The sequence below is a fragment of the Crinia signifera genome, chromosome 19, assembly GCF_055691185.1.
Source record: "Crinia signifera chromosome 19, ASM5569118v1, whole genome shotgun sequence".
Classification (NCBI taxonomy): Eukaryota; Metazoa; Chordata; class Amphibia; order Anura; family Myobatrachidae; genus Crinia; species Crinia signifera.
This window is the reverse complement of record NC_139226.1, coordinates 66,049,386-66,069,057: the sequence shown is the minus strand read 5'-3', so window position 1 is coordinate 66,069,057 and position 19,672 is coordinate 66,049,386. Positions and strand designations below refer to the sequence as shown.

The 19,672-nt window shown below is 45.0% G+C and overlaps 1 protein-coding gene across 1 annotated transcript in view; it reads right to left on the bottom strand.

Annotated features, from left to right (window-relative positions):
- Positions 1–1,850: 1,850 nt before the first annotated feature.
- The window catches only part of NHERF4 (NHERF family PDZ scaffold protein 4), a 95,684-nt gene continuing 77,862 nt past the window's right edge, over positions 1,851–19,672 (bottom strand). The window contains exons 8-11 of the mRNA XM_083161511.1: positions 8,493–8,689; positions 5,485–5,629; positions 2,185–2,329; positions 1,851–1,887 (exon numbers count right to left, since the gene is read on the bottom strand). Of these exons, the coding sequence (XP_083017637.1) occupies positions 1,851–1,887; positions 2,185–2,329; positions 5,485–5,629; positions 8,493–8,689 (524 nt within the window). The remainder of the gene's footprint in view (positions 1,888–2,184; positions 2,330–5,484; positions 5,630–8,492; positions 8,690–19,672) is intronic.

The window sequence follows — 19,672 nt, the reverse complement described above, 5'->3', positions numbered from 1 at the left end:
AAAAAAAAGTATTCGTTAACCTAACTATATTGTGCCATCCACTAACAGCGTCCAGCTATTGTGACTCTATTATTTCCTTCTTATCTGTTCTCTACCTACCCAAATATTTGCTTAAGGAGATATACAGTCAACAGGTATCAACAGGTTATTCAGTATTGTATAGTCATCCTTATACCCCCACCAATAGCTTAGCATCCACATCTATAACGGGTGACCTTTTACAGGCCGACTAAATATCCCTTGCATTCTCCTCATTCTCGCCCAGTCTAGAAATACACCTCCTATCCCACTTTTCTAAGAATTTTGGGGTGGCTCCCTGTATTTTGTACATATATCGTTCATGCCGAGCCACCTCGCTAACTAGTACTCTCCACTTATGTATATTTGGGGATTCTTGTGCAAACCAAATCCTTGCTATTACCACTTTTGCCAACGTAGTAAGGCATAAAACGTATCTATATATATATTAGTTGAGTACCTTTCTTCCAGATGTAGCCCAAATAGACAGATCAGTGGATTAAAAGTAGGGAGTGCAGGAGTAGTAGACCGCACATCTCTCCAGACTTTCTCACAAAATTCATATATAATTGGGCATTCCCAAATCATATGCCAAAATCCTGCATTTTCCCCTTGACACTTAGGACAATGTGAATTATCCCTAAGACCAGCCCTCTGGAGAGACACCGGTGTCCGGTAGGCTCTGTGAAGAACATAGAAAACTACTTGCCTATATCTAATGCATGGGGTAGTGTGTTGTAATGATCCCAGGATCTGATTCCACTGTTCATTAGAAAGAGACCCAAAATCTATTTCCCATTTTAATCTAAGTTTAGTAATTTGATTTGGAACTAGTATATCATTGATAAGTGCATATATTGTGGACATCTTGCCCCTCTGTACTAGGTTGAGTAACATTTTCTTAATGGGTGAGTCTGAAATCATAGGGAGACCCTGCAGAAACTGTGCAGTCGCTGCATGCCTTAACTGAAAGTAACGATACAGGGCTGTATTGGGTACTCTAAAACTTTCCTTCAGTTGCTGAAAGGACCTAAACACACCATCACTATATAACTGATCTATTGATATCAGGCCCTGAGTAACCCATATATTGTCTTTAGATAATTTAAACATTTCATTAAATGCTCTATTAAACCATAACGGGGTATCTCTATCTTGATCTGACCACTCATAAAATGTATCAGCCAAACGCCAAACCATTAAAGCTTGGCGAAGCAGATGTGGCTGCCTAGTGGATGAAAGGCCTGACAACAATATTTGAAGAGGAGAAAGGGGAAAGGTAGAGGAACACTCCACCTGCTCATCCAGAAAACTGGCCATTGTTGGATCAACCCTACCCCTTACCCATTCAATCAAATGTACCAGTTGTGAGGCCACGTAATATAACCTCAAGTTAGAAAGACCCAGCCCTCCTTATATAGGAATCTTATATATTAATCGAGATTCTAGCTGGACCATTATTCCAAATATATGTTAACAGGACACTTTCAATCCTACTAAATATCTGCTTTGAAATATATATAGGAGAGTTCTGTAACACATAAACAAATTTGGGTTGGATGGCCAATTTAAATAGATTGATTCAACCCAGAACAGATAAGGGCAATTTTCTCCAGGCTACGGCCCTATCTCTAAAGTGTTGAATAATAGGATCTATATTTTGTGCTACGTATTCAGTAGCCTGGGGTCCAATCCACACCCCAAGGTACTTAAACAGAGTTGTCCATCTCAAGGTTTGGTCTATATCTCTATTATCATGAATCTTGATATTGGGAATATATATGATTTCTCCCAATTGATCAACAATCCTTAAAATACCCCAAATCTTTCTATTATCTGAAAAGCAGCTTTAAGAGAGCCTTCCGCGTCCTATAAAAAGAGTAACGTGTCATCAGCGTATAGGGCCACCACATCTGTCACTTCTCTTGTTCTGATCCCTCGAACCTTCTCTGCGTCTCGCAGTATACATGCCATGGGTTCTATAGCAATTGCAAATAATTCCGGAGAGAGAGGGCACCCCTGCCTAGTCCCTCTCTCTAGTGGAAACATTTCCGATGTATACCCATTTACTGTCACTCTAGCTCTAGGATTAGAATATAGGAGCTGTACTATCATGTAACAAATCGTGGCCCAAAAGAGAATCTCCGAAGAACCCCCCAGAGATACCTCCACTCAACAGAGTCGAAGGCCTTGGCGGCATCTAAGGATACCACCACTGCCCCCGACTCTGCCGAGGCCCCCCTCTGAAGATGACAAAACAATCTCCGCAGGTTCTGGGTGGTAGATTTCCCTGGCATGAATCCAGTTTGATCTAGGTGGATTATAGACATAATAACTCCATTTAATCTAACTGCTAATATCTTTGCTAAGATTTTTACGTCTGAATTTAACAAAGATATGGGGCGATAGGACTCAGGAAAAGTAGGGTCCTTGCCCGCTTTTATTAATGCAATAATATTAGCTTCGCTCATGGATGGTGGAAGTGATCCCCATTCATAGAGCGAGTTAAATAGATCCAGTAGATATAGTGAGAAAAATTTACTATGTGTTTTGTACATTTCTGCTGGTAGTCTGTCGCAGCCCGGAGCCTTCGAAGCAGGAAGCAATAATATAGCTGCTTCTATTTCCTCTACTGAAAACGGAGCATCTAGAGCCTCAGCCTCCGCCTCCGCCCTTGACAAACATGGCAATTTTATTGCCTCTAGATATTCCCCCAGTTGTGTCTCGGAGTATGAGGCTCTTGACTTATACAAGGAGGAATAAAAGTCCAGAAAACACTTGCCACCTCTGCCCCAGAATAACATAACTGCCCATCAGGCTTTCGTATGCCTTGTATTATATTACTGCTGCCTAAATCTGCACGTGCCAGGTATGCCAAGTAGCTCCCATTTATTTCAGCCTGAAAATATTTCTCATGCCCAGAAAAGATAAACCGTTGCCTAGATTTTTCAAATAGAAAATCCACCCATTCCCGTTGCCCCTCTTGCCATATTATCCTATCCGACTGTGAGTGTGAACCTATGTAATTAGCCTCCAACTGTTGGCTCTTGACTTCTAGCCTTTCTTCTTCCTTTCTATTTGCTGCTTTAATTTTAGATATGCATTTGATAAATGAGCCTCGTATATAAGCCTTAAAAGCGTCATGTTTAATTGTGGGGTCCGAGTACGCTGAATTATCTATTTGAAACCCCTCCCAGGTTGAAGTTGGGTCCTTATCCTCCCCTATCTGGGTTAACCAGAAGGGGTTGAGTTTCCACATCCTCATACCTTGGTCCGAGTTTATCCTAATAGTGAGAAGGACCGGGGAGTGATCGGATATACCTCTCGACAAATATTCTATCGCCACTACATCTGGCACTAGATCTGGAGAGAGAAGGGCCATATCTATTCTTGAAAAAGTATAGTAAGACGCGGAGTAGCACGAGAACTGACTTACAGCCGCGTTCCTCTTTCTCCACACATCAACCAAACCCATCTCCATCACTAATCGTGCAAATGGGGTAGTAGTAGAGGTTTGTGCATTATCTAGTGTCCTCTCTCTCCTTCTATCCATACATGTATCCATAACATTATTGAAATCTCCTATGCATATTACGGGGATCATATGCGAATCTGCCATAAATTTGACTGCTTGCCTCATTAGTATATGGGGGAGGAACATATATAGCTAGTATATGTAACAGTTTTCGGTTAATATACGCACAGAGAAAAACATATCACCCGTATAGATCTATCTCGCTCTTTTCCAAATGAAACTGCACACTCTTCCTAACTATTACAGATACCCCACTTGCGTTACTTGAAAACGTAGAATGGAACACCTGACTAACCCATGGTTTTTTTAACGACAATACCTTACTACCAAACATGTGTGTTTCAAATAAACATATTACATCAGCTTGATATTTTTTTTATCTGTGACAAAACCAGCGACCTCTTAATTTTGTCACTTAGCCCTCTAACATTCCACCCTAATAAGTAGATTTCTCCTGAGCTGCTAGTCATTCAAAGAAATAGAATAAGAAATTAGTTGAGGAATAGAAAGGGTGTCCTTGCCAAATAAACAATATGCTCCTATGAGCACCTTAACCTTGCTTCCTAATAGTGACAAAATATTTTCATTTTTCGTTGCATGCCTAATTTTTATAGATTTAATCATTTAAATTCACACACGTGCACATTTATACACATCTACATATGCATAGAGAGTGTCAATAAACAAACAAGGTTTTAAGTGAATTCTCCTCTCCTCGAGCATTATGGTCACTTTTCTAGCAATATTGAAGATACTTGCATAATAATGCCCATCTGATCTAACTTTTGTAGGTGGAATACTTTGTAGAGAGACATACAATCAACCAGGAAAAAGAAAAAAGAAAAAAAATGATGCTGGCACTTACAGATGGAGCCGGCCTTAGTGTTGCTGGCGAATCGGGCACCGGGCGACCGAGGGCAGCACCGTCGGAAGGGGATGCACGCGCACCTCGTGCGCGTGCGTCCCCTTCCGGCATACAGATGACGCGGGGCAGGGGATGGCGGCTGGCGTCGCCATCGCCATCCCCTGCAAAGATGAATACAGCTACATCTGTAATACAAAAAAAAAACCTTCCCAACCCCACCCTGTATAGCCTTGAAAACCTAAGGAATACCCATACCCAAAAAAGAAAAGAAAAAAAAAGCCTAAACAGAACCCTTCGCGGTTTAATTTAGGGGATAGGGGCATGCTGAAATAACCCCTACACTATCTTCAGTAGGATCTCCTCCATATACATCGGTATTATTTACCCTGACGCCAGCCACATCTAAATATATTTATGGGAGACAATAGTGGAGAGAGAGGAAGGAGAGAAAAAGAAGACAACAAAAAAAAAAAAAGGGAGAAAACATTTCCTTCCCGTCTCTCAACCCTCCACCCACCCCCATGCACATCCCCTTTATTGATCCACTTTCAGTGGTGTCCACACTGGCTTTTCAAGTGTATGATCTTTTAGCTTTTAATACCCGGCTGCCTCTCTAACCAATTCTCCGCTTCCTTCGGGGAATTAAAAAAATGGGTAGTATTATTATAAACCACCTGCAGTCTAGCCGGGAATAACATTGAGAATTGATTATTGTGATCACGCAGTCTTTTCTTGATTTGCACAAACTGCGATCGACTCTTCTGCACTTCCTGGGCGAAATCCGGAAAAGTTAGCACATTCTGTCCGTCCCACTGCAAGGGCCCCTTCACTCGTGCCAATTGAAGAACAGTATCACGGTCCTTGAAATGCAAGAAGCATGCAATAAAAGTTCTGGGAGGGGCACCTGGTGGTAGTTGACGGGTTGGAAGCCTATGGGCTCGCTCTATAGCAAATTGAGAAGTAAATGCTTCTTTCCCAAACAGCTGGACGAGCCACTTCTCTAGGAAGAATTCTGGGTTAGTACCCTCCACCTTTTCTGGAAGCCCAATAAATCTGACGTTATTACGTCTCAGCCGCCCTTCAATATTGGCCATTTTAGCCTGCATATTGACCATCTGGGTAGATAATTCTTCTACTTTTATTTTCAGGGGTGATGTGGTATCTTCCAGAGATGAAATACGATGTTCGGTCTCATCCACCCTTTCTCTGATCTTTTGTAGAGCAGCGCATCCATACAGTGTGGCCGCACAAACAGCCCGGCTGCCAGGACACAGGAGGGTTGCAGCCGGAAATGACCCAGTGCGACTCGTCAGGCAGTGTATCTATCAGTCCCGGTGCCGCTCTCTATCCTCGGCGCTCAAGCACCCAGCCGGCTCCGGATTCCCCCAGGTTAGTAGCGTCTCAGCTCAATCCACAGTCCCTGCAGCACACGGATATTTCCCCGCCAGGTGTATACCTATCTCAGCTTGTCAGGGTTCATGATATTTCCTAGGATTTGGCTGGAGGAGACGCAGCCCGTGCTGCTACTCCATGCTGATCCTAGCCACTCCCCCCCAGTGTAGGGATTCTTGAAGAGAGGAGAAAGATATAGTACATCTGGTAAGAAAGATGAGTCATGCAGTGGCACAGATTAGAATGGAGAGAGGTAGAAAGCAGGGAGTTCCAATAGGACGAGGTCACAGTAGTCCAATCTGGAAAGTGCAATACTGTCAATAGGTAATGAAATGATTGCAAGTGAGGATATGCACGAGGTTGGAAAGATGATCAGTTTGGTCCTAGACATGTTAAGTTTAAGGAATCAATAGGAATTTCAGGAAGATATTGCAGAGAAACAATTGGAGATAGAAGTGAAGCGCGGAAGAATAGGTCAGAGGGGGTGTACAGTAGTTCTGGGTATCATCAGTATAGAGGATATTGGATGTCAATAGAGGGAGAATAGTAAAGGTCTAAGAACAGGTCCTTGATGGAAACCTACTGTGATATGAAGCCAAGAGAGTAGACAGAGAATAAATGGTCAAAGAGGTAGAAGGACAGCTAGGAGAGGCTAGATTCATATAGACTGGGCATCACCAGCTACTCATAATGCCCTTCACGAGTGTTGAAGTCTGACTTGCATTCATCTCTCTGCAGTAACTATAAATTTTGCTCTCCCTGCCAAAATAGTATCTGGCAGTGGTGCTGTACATGTTCTTGTTGGGCAGGAGCAAGGGCACACATAGGGTGAGCAGGGGCAAACATGGGGTGGGCAGGAGCAGGGTCACACATAGGGTGGGCAGGGGCACACATATGGTGGGGAGGGGCACACATGGGGTGGGCAGGAGCAAGGGCACACACATGGTGGGCAGGGGCACACATGGGTTGGACAGGAGCCAGGGCACACATATGGTGGGTAGGGGCACATATGGTGTGGCCAGGGGCACACATGGGGTGGGCAAAAGCAAGGACACACATGGGTTGGGCAGGAGCAAGGGCACACATGGTGGGCAGGGACACAAATGGGTGGGAAGGGGCAAGAGCACACATATGGTGGGCAGGGGCACACATGAAGTATAAAGAGGCAGTGGCACAGCCTCTTTCTACTTCTAAATCTAGAATCACTGTTACAGGAATTAGGGGAGGACAGCAGAAAGGAGGAGCTGTAGCTGGAGATCTGGGGGCGGAGCAACACATACAGGAGGTAATGCAGAGCGGATGCTTCTGAGCTGCAGTCTGCTGTGTTATCTGAGGGGAGAGAAGACCGGCCAGGGGGGATCAGGCTGGAGCGCTTTCTCCTCCCCTGCTGTAGCTTGATGCTGCCTGTCAGCTGTTTGACAGGAGCAGCAGGGAAAGTGCTTGTCCTGGCTGTTGCCTTCCTGCACTACAGAGACATTACTCAAGGCAACTTCCTGTTGTTTGAACAGGATATTTAATCCTCTTGCCTAGCATGGATGTGCAAGCTAACAGGATGGTAACTGTAATCTCAGGAGTGGAATTAGAGGATTGCAGTGAGCGTTCAAATGGTGAATGCTGAACCACTGCCAGCAGGGAGCTAAGGAGTTACAGCTGTCAGAACACTGGGCTAGAGTCTCTCGGGTGTTTAATCAGGGAGAGCTGAGCATAGTTTCACACACAATGATTGCAGCCTAGGTGCAGGCTAAATTAATCCAGGCAGAATACACTGAAAGACCATGCAGAACAAACACCCAGGTTCGTGACAATCAGAATACCTTAATGAAAAAGAACCCCATACCAGCTGGCAAGGTGGAGGGATGAATAAACCCCTTGACTGTAGTTTCCTTAATATAGACACACATGGCTTCCATTTTAGGAATCTAAAGTGAATATGTGCTTCCCTTGGGAGGCATCTTCCCCCAAATCAAATCCATGGGACAGTCCGATGCCTGTGAAGTGGGTGCTGACCTCTTTGGTGGACTTCGAGGGAAATAATTTGAGTTTCAGCCTTCAAGCTGTAGGGTGATGACACAAAGCACAAAGTGCTGAGGTCTGCAAACAGCAAAACTGTATAGCAAACCAAAGTTAACCTTGTATCTTATTCTTCTTTTGATATCTCAAATGCACCAAGGGCCTTATTCAGACCTGTTCGCTTCTGTGCGAATCAGATAGTTACCGCCCAGACAGGGTGAAAATCCACCCTGTGCAAGTCTGAGAATGGCTGCGAAAATATCACTATTCGTTATCCAGCTGAAAATCCACACGCAACTCACTCACCATGGAATGATTTTTCTGTTGTGGCAAGTGTGCGTTACACTGACCTTTTCACACGTGTGCGACAGTGACAGGCTGATCAAGGTCTGAGCTGACATCATACAACCACCCTTAAAATGCCTGGCCATGCCTGCTTTTTTGTGACACTCCCAATAAGTGTCTGGTTACCAGCCCCGCATGGTAGATTCCTGTCAGCCAGGGATTGCAAAAAAGTCATTGCTGATTTTTGTCGCTGTTTGGCCTTGCAAATTCGCAATGTTGTCCATAGTCATGCCGCTTATTCGAAAATCGATCATCTCATGAATTTGCACAACAGTAATCAGCTCTGAATAACCCCCCAAGTGTTTTGTGTATTATTTTGCCAATTACCTCACTGTAGAACCTGTCTCCCTCATTACTGATGACAAGTAGAGTTACTTGATTCCCACTGTTCTGAATGAGACTGACAATATCCTCATGCTCCATCCCTTTCACGCTCTGTCCATTCACCGCTAACAAACGGTCCCCTTCACGCATTCCAGAATCTTCTGCTGGCAGTCCTGGATCCAATTCACGCAGGAATTGTCCTAGTTTGGTGTCAAGGTACAATACAATACAGGTACATTTAGATATTCAAGTATTTGTTTAAAATCAGTACAATGTACACAACAAATATGTTTTTTTTATAGTCTAAAATTATAGTCTAAAACAGGGATGGGGAACCTTCAACCGTCCAGCAACAGCTGGCGGGACAAAGGTTCCCCATCCCTGGTCTAAAATAAGACATTTACATATAGTATGACTGATGCATAGTTTTTTGGAAAATTTGTTTAATTAATAAGGGCGGCATGTACTAAGGGGAAAATGCGGTAAACCCCCCATTTTACCGCATTTTCAAATGTACTAATACCCAGCTACTGTACCGCGGCATCGCAGGACAGGGTATCGCCACCTTATGCACTGCACCCCGCTAGCGGACAGTACTCTCCGGTCAAAAAGGTGAGTCTGATCACAGATGGACAAAGAGGGCGTATTGTTGGTGTTCTTATGGGAGAGGCTAGAAAACAGGGCGAAACTGGGCGTATCCCTGGGCGTACATGGGGGCGTGTACCCAAACTGCACGGAGGTGCATTCGCTTGGCTCGGCAAGCGCTCGGGACACTTTCTGTCTAAACCATCTGTCTGGCAAAAACTGCTCCCTAGCACTCTTAGACCATCCGGATGAGTACGGCCGCAATCGGTTGGCTAATTAACGCGCACCACACCTAAAATACTGACATCTAAATGCAATAATAAGCAACGCTGCAGGCAATTTAGTATAATAGCTCATTTGAGTACCTGCAAGCCATACACAGCCCTGAAACACATCGGAAGGTTCACTTTTCTACACTTGCCACCGTTCCAAGTTAGGATTGTTTTTATTGTTTGATATGTTTTTATTGTTGGAATCAGTGGCGGAGATGCTGTAAGGCAGCCCCCGCTGCTGCTTGGGGGAGTGGGGGCTGCGTGGGCGCCGGGTGCTGGACAAGTGATTGTCCGGCACTGTATGCTGCTGCTTGTTGTGCCACGGCCGCCGCCTGCCGCTGCCCGTGCGCTTGCTGATTACACATCGGCGAGTCGGCGTGGGCGCGGCCATGACAGTGGATCTGTCATTCGACAGGTAGGTGGGTTGCCCAATGGGAGTGCGGCTGGGTGGCTGGGAGCACAGCCTTGTAGTGTCAGACTGAGGCAGGGGAAGCAGCAGTGTCTGCTGGTCCCTGCCTCAGCTTCAGCTGCTCCTATGCGTGTGACGTCATCACGTCACACGCTGGAGCCTAGAGACTGAGGCCAGAGGAGCCGAGAAGCCAGCAGGAGGGAGCAGTTCCCACTCCTCTCCTGTGTCTTGCCTTGTCTTCTGCTGCTCTAGATTTGCCCAGCTAATCTCTCCCCCGTCGCAAGCCACCCTCGTCGCATCCCACCCACCTGCACTCTCTCCCCCGGGCCCCCATGAACTCTATTGTGCTCCCTGGACAGGCAGAGGAAGAGAGAAGGCTGCAGCCTCTTCTATACTGAGGAGAAAATGCCTAGTGCAGGCAGAAACCTGACCAGTCCAGTAGTACTAATGGTAAGTCCCAGGCATGAAGAGGGGCTGTAGCATGAGGGGATCACTGTTCTGCAACACAGCATGGGGGGGGGGGGGGTAATCTTACGGTCATCAGGGGGCCATCGCCCACACACCCCCTGGCACTGTGTACAATGCCCCCTAGTTATCTAGGTGCCTGTCTCCCTGTCATCAGGGGGCCTATGTGATGGGGGACAGCACTCACCCACTAACCCCTATGTACAGTGTCCCCTATATATGAAAGTGGCTGTCTCACTGTCATCATAGGTGCAATGTAATGGGTGCCCTCACCCACTCACCTATTAGCCCTATATACAGTGACCACTATGTATCTAGGTGGCTATCTCACTGTCATCATGGGTGCTATATGATGGGAATCATCTGGCTATAGGTAAGGGTAATTTTGTTATGTGGTGTAATGTGTAATTGTCATTACAGTGTGTGTCGAATAGTGTATGGAACATTACGGGGTGTGTCCTATAGTGTAAGGGTCATAATGGTATGTGACAAAATGTGTAAGGGGCACTACGGGGGGGGGGGGGGGGGGGCGCAGAAAGCTATTTTGGCTGGGGGGAGCAAATTATATAGTTACGCCACTAGTTGGAATATGTGGAATTAGGTCTCTTTTAAACATCTACCACCTTAATGCAAGTGTGCCTGTCATGTTAGGACAACAGGACACACAATTCACAGGAGTCGACATGTGTCAACACTCACACTTGCACAAAAGCATACACTTCACATCATTAAATTACACACCTCTATCAGGTCGAACAACAACACTGCATACTTGCCTACCAGACCCTTTCCATGCGGGAGAAAATGCTCTGTTCCTGGACTTCCCTGGTAATGTTTGATTGCCATCACCTGTGGTGAAATACCTTTACCTTGCTCCCCACAGGTGATGGCAATCATACATTACCAGGGAAGTCCAGGAACAGAGCATTTTCTCCCGAATGGAGAGGGTCAGGTAGGCAAGTATGCATCGCTGATGTGTTTCTAACTAGAGATGTGCGGGCTCGGATTTCAGAGATCCGAGCCCCCATGGACGTCATCATTCCGAGCCCGATTCCGAGCAGTGCTTGGAGATTCCCGCCTGACTCGGGTCCGTCCGCGTGATTAGAACGTCATCTCCCGGCGTTGGATTTCGCGAGGCTTTATAAGCGGCTGCCGCGCCCGCCATCTTCACTCCAGTCAAGTAGTGGGTTGGGAGAGGGTGTGTTGGTGCTGCTGCTGGGGCTTAAACTTGAGGTTGACCTTGAGCTTGAGCGCAATATTTTGCAATCGCTGGTGCTGTCTCTCAGTGCTGCTGTGTAGTCTAACTGTGTACTACTTGTAGTACTACTGTCTACTCTGTGCGGTCTACCTCTGGTGTGCTGTGCTGTAATTAATTATTTTATTCGCTGGGGCTGTCTCCCTCAGTGCTGCTGTGTACTCTGTTCTCCTCTGCTTAGGAGAACAGTCTAACTGTGTACCTGTAGTACTACTGTCTCCTCTGTGCTGGGGCCTACCTCTGGTGCTGTGCAGGCTGTAATATTATATTATATATTAATAATTAATTAATTAATTAATTATATTATATAGTCCACTTATGCTGCCTGCACTGAATCTGCCAGTATTATTTAGTTACTCAGTTACTTTTTGGGTGGCTAAACTTTTTTGTGGGCGGCTGCAATGAAACTTCTTTTTAGGCGGCTAAACTTTTTTGTGGGCGGCTGCAATTAAATTTCTTTTTGGGCGGCTAAACTGTTTTGTGGGCGGCTGCAATCACACTTTTTTTTGGGGCAGCTTAACTTTTTTGTGGGCGACTGCAATTACACTTCTTTGGGTTCGGCTGCAATTACACTTCTTTTTGGGCGGCTAAACTTTTTTTTACCTGTCTGGTGCCCACTGCTGAGAGTCATTCGTATGAGGGACTTGTCTTTTAAATGCATACAACTGTTTGCATTCCACTTGATTGCTGCATCTTCATGGGTGAGAATGTGATCTCCCTGACCTGGGGGAGTCAGGGCTGGGGCAGGAAGGCTGCAATTACACTTCTTTTTGGGCGGCTAAACTTTTTTGTGGGCGGCTGCAATGAAACTTCTTTGGGGGAGGCTGCAATTACACTTCTTTTTGGGCGGCTAAACTTTTTTTTACCTGTCTGGTCTGGTGCCCACGGCTGAGAGTCATTCGTATGAGGGACTTGTCTTTGAAATGCATATAACTGTTTGCATTCCACTGATTGCTGCACCAATCGGCAACTGCTGGTTGCAGCTCTCACCCTGCATTAATTTGGGAGTCTGCCACTGCAGCCTTTTTTTTTGGAGCCTTGAAACTTTTAGGGATGCTGTACTAGCCGACACCTTTAGGTGGACTCTGGTCTGTCTTGTATCAAGCACAGTGGTCTCGTGTGCAAGAGATTGTTCTCTGTCCTCTTTTAGAATTGTGTCACCATCACCATCTTCATGGGTGAGAATATGATCTCCCTGACCTGGGGGAGTCGGGGCTGGGGCAGGAAGGCTGCAATTACACTTATTTTTGGGCGGCTACACTTCTTTTTGGGCGGCTGCAATTACACTTCTTTTTGGGCGGCTAAACTGTTTTGTGGGCGGCTGCAATTACACTTCTTTTTGGGCGGCTGCAATTACACTTCTTTTTGGGCAGCTAAACTTTTTTGTGGGCGGCTGCAATTACACTTCTTTTTGGGTGGCTGCAATTACACTTCTTTTTGGGTGGCTGCAATTACACTTCTTTTTGGGCGGCTAAACTTTTTTGTGGGCGGCTGCAATTACACTTCTTTGGGGGCGGCTGCAATTACACTTCTTTTTGGGGCGGCTGCAATTACACTTCTTTGGGGGCGGCTGCAATTACACTTCTTTTTGGGCGGCTGCAATTACACTTCTTTGGGGGCGGCTGCAATTACACTTCTTTTTGGGCGGCTAAACTTTTTTATGGGCGGCTGCAATTACACTTCTTTGGGGGCGGCTGCAATTACACTTCTTTTTGGGGCAACAAAGAAAGGAACTAGGTGATCAGGTGCGCACGACACACAAGCAGCTTATAAACAGTTTAAGGTGACATTCAATGACCACCTGGTATAGACAATGTGCAAGAAAGGGTTAAGGGCCGCATTTATCAAGGGGGTAATGACACAAAAAATGCGAAAACCGGCCTTTAACGTGAAATTGAAGTATCCCACAAATGTATCAATGTGCTATCACCTTTATTATCGCAAGATGAAGGACACAGATATCGCATGTTTACTGTTTTCGCAGCTCCCATCTTTACTATAGGAACTGCTGTCTTTTGAAATGTATCAAGTTCCGAAAGCATTTTTCTTTCGGAACTTGATCCCCGATATCTTCGCGAGGCTAAAGTGGCGTTACCACCCTCCCCGGTGTGCCCTCCTAAATTACCTGTTAGTATGCTGCCATTGCCGCTCAGCATTACTGCCATCTTTCACCCACCAGAGCGGGGTCCCAATAGCAGGCAGCTTGTGTCCCCCACTGCAGCGCTGATTGGATCACCCACCAAACAGCAGCCCCGACATGAGGCAGCTTGTGTCCCCCACTGCAGCGCCGGAGTGGTGATAATAGTGTGGAGAGATTGCTCTCACTACTCAGCAGTAGCCAGCACATCCTCTCCTCTGCTCCGGCTCCCTCCGTGCACAGACTGCTCCCTCCGTGCAGACTGCTCCTGCTCCCTCCGTGCAGACTGCTCCTGCTCCCTCCGTGCAGACTGCTCCTGCTCCCTCCGTGCAGACTGTTCCTGCTCCCTCCGTGCACTGGATCTTTAGGTTATGCATGTGTGACAATGTATATCTGTACATATATATATATATATATATATATATATATATATATATATATGTATTTCTGTGTAATAAAAAAAAAAATATATATATATATATCAAGTGCCTGTAGAGCCTTGCTGCATGTCCATTGATTGGTCTGGTGAAAAGGGGGAGTGTCCGGGCGAGTGTTCTTAGAAGAAACACTTCGCCTTTACAGGAAGCTGCTGATCGCTGGGACAGCGTTTTTACGCACCCACTCTCCCTGCCCACATCCTTTCATACATTCAGGTGATGTTGGAGAACACCGCAATGCGATGCCAATGCGATGTTCAACGATGTTATCGTGAGTACATCGCCTTTCATTGATAAATGGGGCCCAAAAACTGTTCAATTAGCGCTGGTGTTGTTTCCATAAAATAGTCTCTGTGTTTAAAAAACACCAAAAAGTCACAGAATTGTCACCAATGAGGTTCCACAATAGGTAGGATTTCACAAGGGTTCAGATCCTCCAATAACAATGTCCTCCCAGTTAGGATATGAAATGACACAAAGAGAAATAATAGTGCATAACTTTTTAACCCCTTCCTGACAGAGCCAGTTTTTGCGTTCCTGACAGAGCCCTTTTTTTCAAATCTGACATGTATCACTTAAGTGGGGATAACTACTTTTTTTTGCTTTTACTTATCCCAGTGATTTTGAGATTGTTTTTTCGTGACACATTGTACTTCAAATTAGTGGTAAATTTGGGTCGATACAGTCTGTGTTTTTTTGTGAAAAATACCAAAATGTCGTAAAAAAATGGAAAATTTAGCAATTTGCAAAATGTTAAATTTTCTGCTTGTGAGACAAATAATCATACCACTCAAAATAGTTAATAACTAACATAGACCATATGTCTACTTTATGTTTCCATCATTATTTCAACTTCCTTTTAATTTTTTTGGACACTAGGAGGCTTACAATATGAATTGCTGAGAGTCATTCGTATGAGGGACTTGTCTTTTAAATGCATACAACTGTTTGCATTCCACTTGATTGCTGCATCTTCATGGGTGAGAATGTGATCTCCCTGACCTGGGGGAGTCAGGGCTGGGGCAGGAAGGCTGCAATTACACTTCTTTTTGGGCGGCTAAACTTTTTTGTGGGCGGCTGCAATGAAACTTCTTTGGGGGAGGCTGCAATTACACTTCTTTTTGGGCGGCTAAACTTTTTTTTACCTGTCTGGTCTGGTGCCCACGGCTGAGAGTCATTCGTATGAGGGACTTGTCTTTGAAATGCATATAACTGTTTGCATTCCACTGATTGCTGCACCAATCGCCAACTGCTGGTTGCAGCTCTCACCCTGCATTAATTTGGGAGTCTGCCACTGCAGCCTTTTTTTTTGGAGCCTTGAAACTTTTAGGGATGCTGTACTAGCCGACACCTTTAGGTGGACTCTGGTCTGTCTTGTATCAAGCACAGTGGTCTCGTGTGCAAGAGATTGTTCTCTGTCCTCTTTTAGAATTGTGTCACCATCACCATCTTCATGGGTGAGAATATGATCTCCCTGACCTGGGGGAGTCGGGGCTGGGGCAGGAAGGCTGCAATTACACTTATTTTTGGGCGGCTACACTTCTTTTTGGGCGGCTGCAATTACACTTCTTTTTGGGCGGCTAAACTGTTTTGTGGGCGGCTGCAATTACACTTCTTTTTGGGCGGCTGCAATTACACTTCTTTTTGGGCAGCTAAACTTTTTTGTAGGCGGCTGCAATTACACTTCTTTTTGGGTGGCTGCAATTACACTTCTTTTTGGGTGGCTGCAATTACACTTCTTTTTGGGCGGCTAAACTTTTTTGTGGGCGGCTGCAATTACACTTCTTTGGGGGCGGCTGCAATTACACTTCTTTTTGGGGCGGCTGCAATTACACTTCTTTGGGGGCGGCTGCAATTACACTTCTTTTTGGGCGGCTGCAATTACACTTCTTTGGGGGCGGCTGCAATTACACTTCTTTTTGGGCGGCTAAACTTTTTTATGGGCGGCTGCAATTACACTTCTTTGGGGGCGGCTGCAATTACACTTCTTTTTGGGCAACAAAGAAAGGAACTAGGTGATCAGGTGCGCACGACACACAAGCAGCTTATAAACAGTTTAAGGTGACATTCAATGACCACCTGGTATAGACAATGTGCAAGAAAGGGTTAAGGGCCGCATTTATCAAGGGGGTAATGACACAAAAAATGCGAAAACCGGCCTTTAACGTGAAATTGAAGTATCCCACAAATGTATCAATGTGCTATCACCTTTATTATCGCAAGATGAAGGGCACAGATATCGCATGTTTACTGTTTTCGCAGCTCCCATCTTTACTATAGGAACTGCTGTCTTTTGAAATGTATCAAGTTCCAAAAGCATTTTTCTTTCGGAACTTGATCCCCGATATCTTCGCGAGGCTAAAGTGGCGTTACCACCCTCCCCGGTGTGCCCTCCTAAATTACCTGTTAGTATGCTGCCATTGCCGCTCAGCATTACTGCCATCTTTCACCCACCAGAGCGGGGTCCCAATAGCAGGCAGCTTGTGTCCCCCACTGCAGCGCTGATTGGATCACCCACCAAACAGCAGCCCCGACATGAGGCAGCTTGTGTCCCCCACTGCAGCGCCGGAGTGGTGATAATAGTGTGGAGAGACTGCTCTCACTACTCAGCAGTAGCCAGCACATCCTCTCCTCTGCTCCGGCTCCCTCCGTGCACAGACTGCTCCCTCCGTGCAGACTGCTCCTGCTCCCTCCGTGCAGACTGCTCCTGCTCCCTCCGTGCAGACTGCTCCTGCTCTCTCCGTGCAGACTGCTCCCGAGTCCTGCTCCCTCCGTGCAGACTGTTCCTGCTCCCTCCGTGCACTGGATCTTTAGGTTATGCATGTGTGACAATGTATATCTGTACATATATATATATATATATATGTATTTCTGTGTAATAAAAAAAAAAATATATATATATATCAAGTGCCTGTAGAGCCTTGCTGCATGTCCATTGATTGGTCTGGTGAAAAGGGGGAGTGTCCGGGCGAGTGTTCTTAGAAGAAACACTTCGCCTTTACAGGAAGCTGCTGATCGCTGGGACAGCGTTTTTACGCACCCACTCTCCCTGCCCACATCCTTTCATACATTCAGGTGATGTTGGAGAACACCGCAATGCGATGCCAATGGGATGTTCAACGATGTTATCGTGAGTACATCGCCTTTCATTGATAAATGGGGCCCAAAAACTGTTCAATTAGCGCTGGTGTTGTTTCCATAAAATAGTCTCTGTGTTTAAAAAACACCAAAAAGTCACAGAATTGTCACCAATGAGGTTCCACAATAGGTAGGATTTAACAAGGGTTCAGATCCTCCAATAACAATGTCCTCCCAGTTAGGATATGAAATGACACAAAGAGAAATAATAGTGCATAACTTTTTAACCCCTTCCTGACAGAGCCAGTTTTTGCGTTCCTGACAGAGCCCTTTTTTTTCAAATCTGACATGTATCACTTAAGTGGGGATAACTTTTTTTTGCTTTTACTTATCCCAGTGATTTTGAGATTGTTTTTTCGTGACACATTGTACTTCAAATTAGTGGTAAATTTGGGTCGATACAGTCTGTGTTTTTTTGTGAAAAATACCAAAATGTCGTAAAAAAATGGAAAATTTAGCAATTTGCAAAATGTTAAATTTTCTGCTTGTGAGACAAATAATCATACCACTCAAAATAGTTAATAACTAACATAGACCATATGTCTACTTTATGTTTCCATCATTATTTCAACTTCCTTTTAATTTTTTTGGACACTAGGAGGCTTACAATATGAATAGCAAATTCTCAAATTTTCAAGAAAATTTCAAACACTGATTTTTTTAGGGACCAGTTCAGTTCTGATGTGACTTTGAGGGACTTGTATGTGAGACACCCCCATAAATGATACCATTTCAAAAACTGCACCCCTCACAGTATTCAAAACAGCATTTTGGAAGTTTGTTAACCCTTTAGGTGTTTCACAGGAATTAAAACAAAGTGTAGGTGAAATTTCAAAACTTCATTTTTTTTGCAGATTTGCAATTTTAATACATTTTTCTAAGGAACACAGTACATTTTACTAGAGAAATGTGACTAAAAATTGATTCCCCCAATTCTTTTGTTTTCATAAATATCCTATATGTGGCCCTAGTGTGCACGTTGACCAAACCACAGGCTTCATAATAGAAGGAGCACCTACTTGATTTTGGAGCCTCCTTTTTATGAGATTATTTTTTAGGCACCATGTAGGTTTCTAGGCACCATAAGATGCTAAAAGTTAGGAACCCCCCCACAAGTGACCCCATTTTGCAAACTACACCCCTCAGGGAAGTCATCTAGGGGTATAGTGTACATTTCAAACCCCCAGGGGTTTCACCAATTGTGGTACAACTGGGCAGTGAAAATGAAAAATTACATTTTTTACACAAAAATGCAGTTCTGGCTCCAAATTTGTCATTTTCACAAGGAATGAAGGAGACCAAGCACCCCAAAATCTGTGCCCCAATTTCTCCCGAGTACGGCAATGCCTCACATGTGACCAAAAAATACCATTTGGGTGCATGGCAGGACTCAGAAAGGAAGGAGTGATTTTTGGATTTTGCAGCTCAGATTCTGGTGGAATGTTGGTGGGTGCTATGTTGCATTAGCAAGACCCCCCAAGCACCAATACAGTGGAACCCCCCCACAAGTGACCCCATTTTGCAAACTACACCCCTCAGGGAATTCATCTAGGGGTATAGTGTACATTTCAAACCCCCAGGGGTTTCACCAATTTTGATACAACTGGGCAGTGAAAATGAAAAATTACATTTTTTTTCACAAAAATGCAGTTCTGGCTTAAAATTTTTCATTTTCATAAGGTATGAAGGAGAAAAAGCACCCCAAAATCTGTGCCCCAATTTCTCCCGAGTATGGCAATGCCTCATATGTGACCAAAAAATACCAGTTGGGTGCATGGCAGGACTCAGAAGGGAAGGAGTGATTTTTGGTGGTGGAATGTTGGTGGGTGCTATGTTGCATTAGCAAGACCACCCAAGCACCAATACAGTGGAACCCCCCCACAAGTGACCCCATTTTGCAAACTACACCCCTCAGGGAATTCATCTAGGGGTATAGTGTACATTTCAAGCCCCCAGGGGTTTCACCAATTTTGATACAACTGGGCAGTGAAAATGAAAAATTACATTTTTTTACACAAAAATGCAGTTCTGGCTCAAAATTTTTCATTTTCAGAAGGTATGAAGGAGAAAAAGCACCCCAAAATCTGTGCCCCAATTTCTCCCGAGTACGGCAATGCCTCACATGTGACCAAAAAATACCATTTGGGTGCATGGCAGGACTCAGAAGGGAAGGAGTGATTTTTGGATTTTGCAGCTCAGATTCTGGTGGAATTTTGGTGGGTGCTATGTCGCATTAGCAAGACCCCCCAAGCACCAATACAGTGGAACCCCCCCACAAGTGACCCCATTTTGCAAACTACCCCCTCAGGGAATTCATCTAGGGGTATAGTGTACATTTCAAACCCCCAGGGGTTTCACCAATTTTGATACAACTGGGCTGTGCAAATGCAAAATTACATTTTTTACACAAAAATGCAGTTCTGGCTCAAAATTTTTCATTTTCACAAGGAATGAAGGAGACAAAGCACCCCAAAATCTGTGCCCC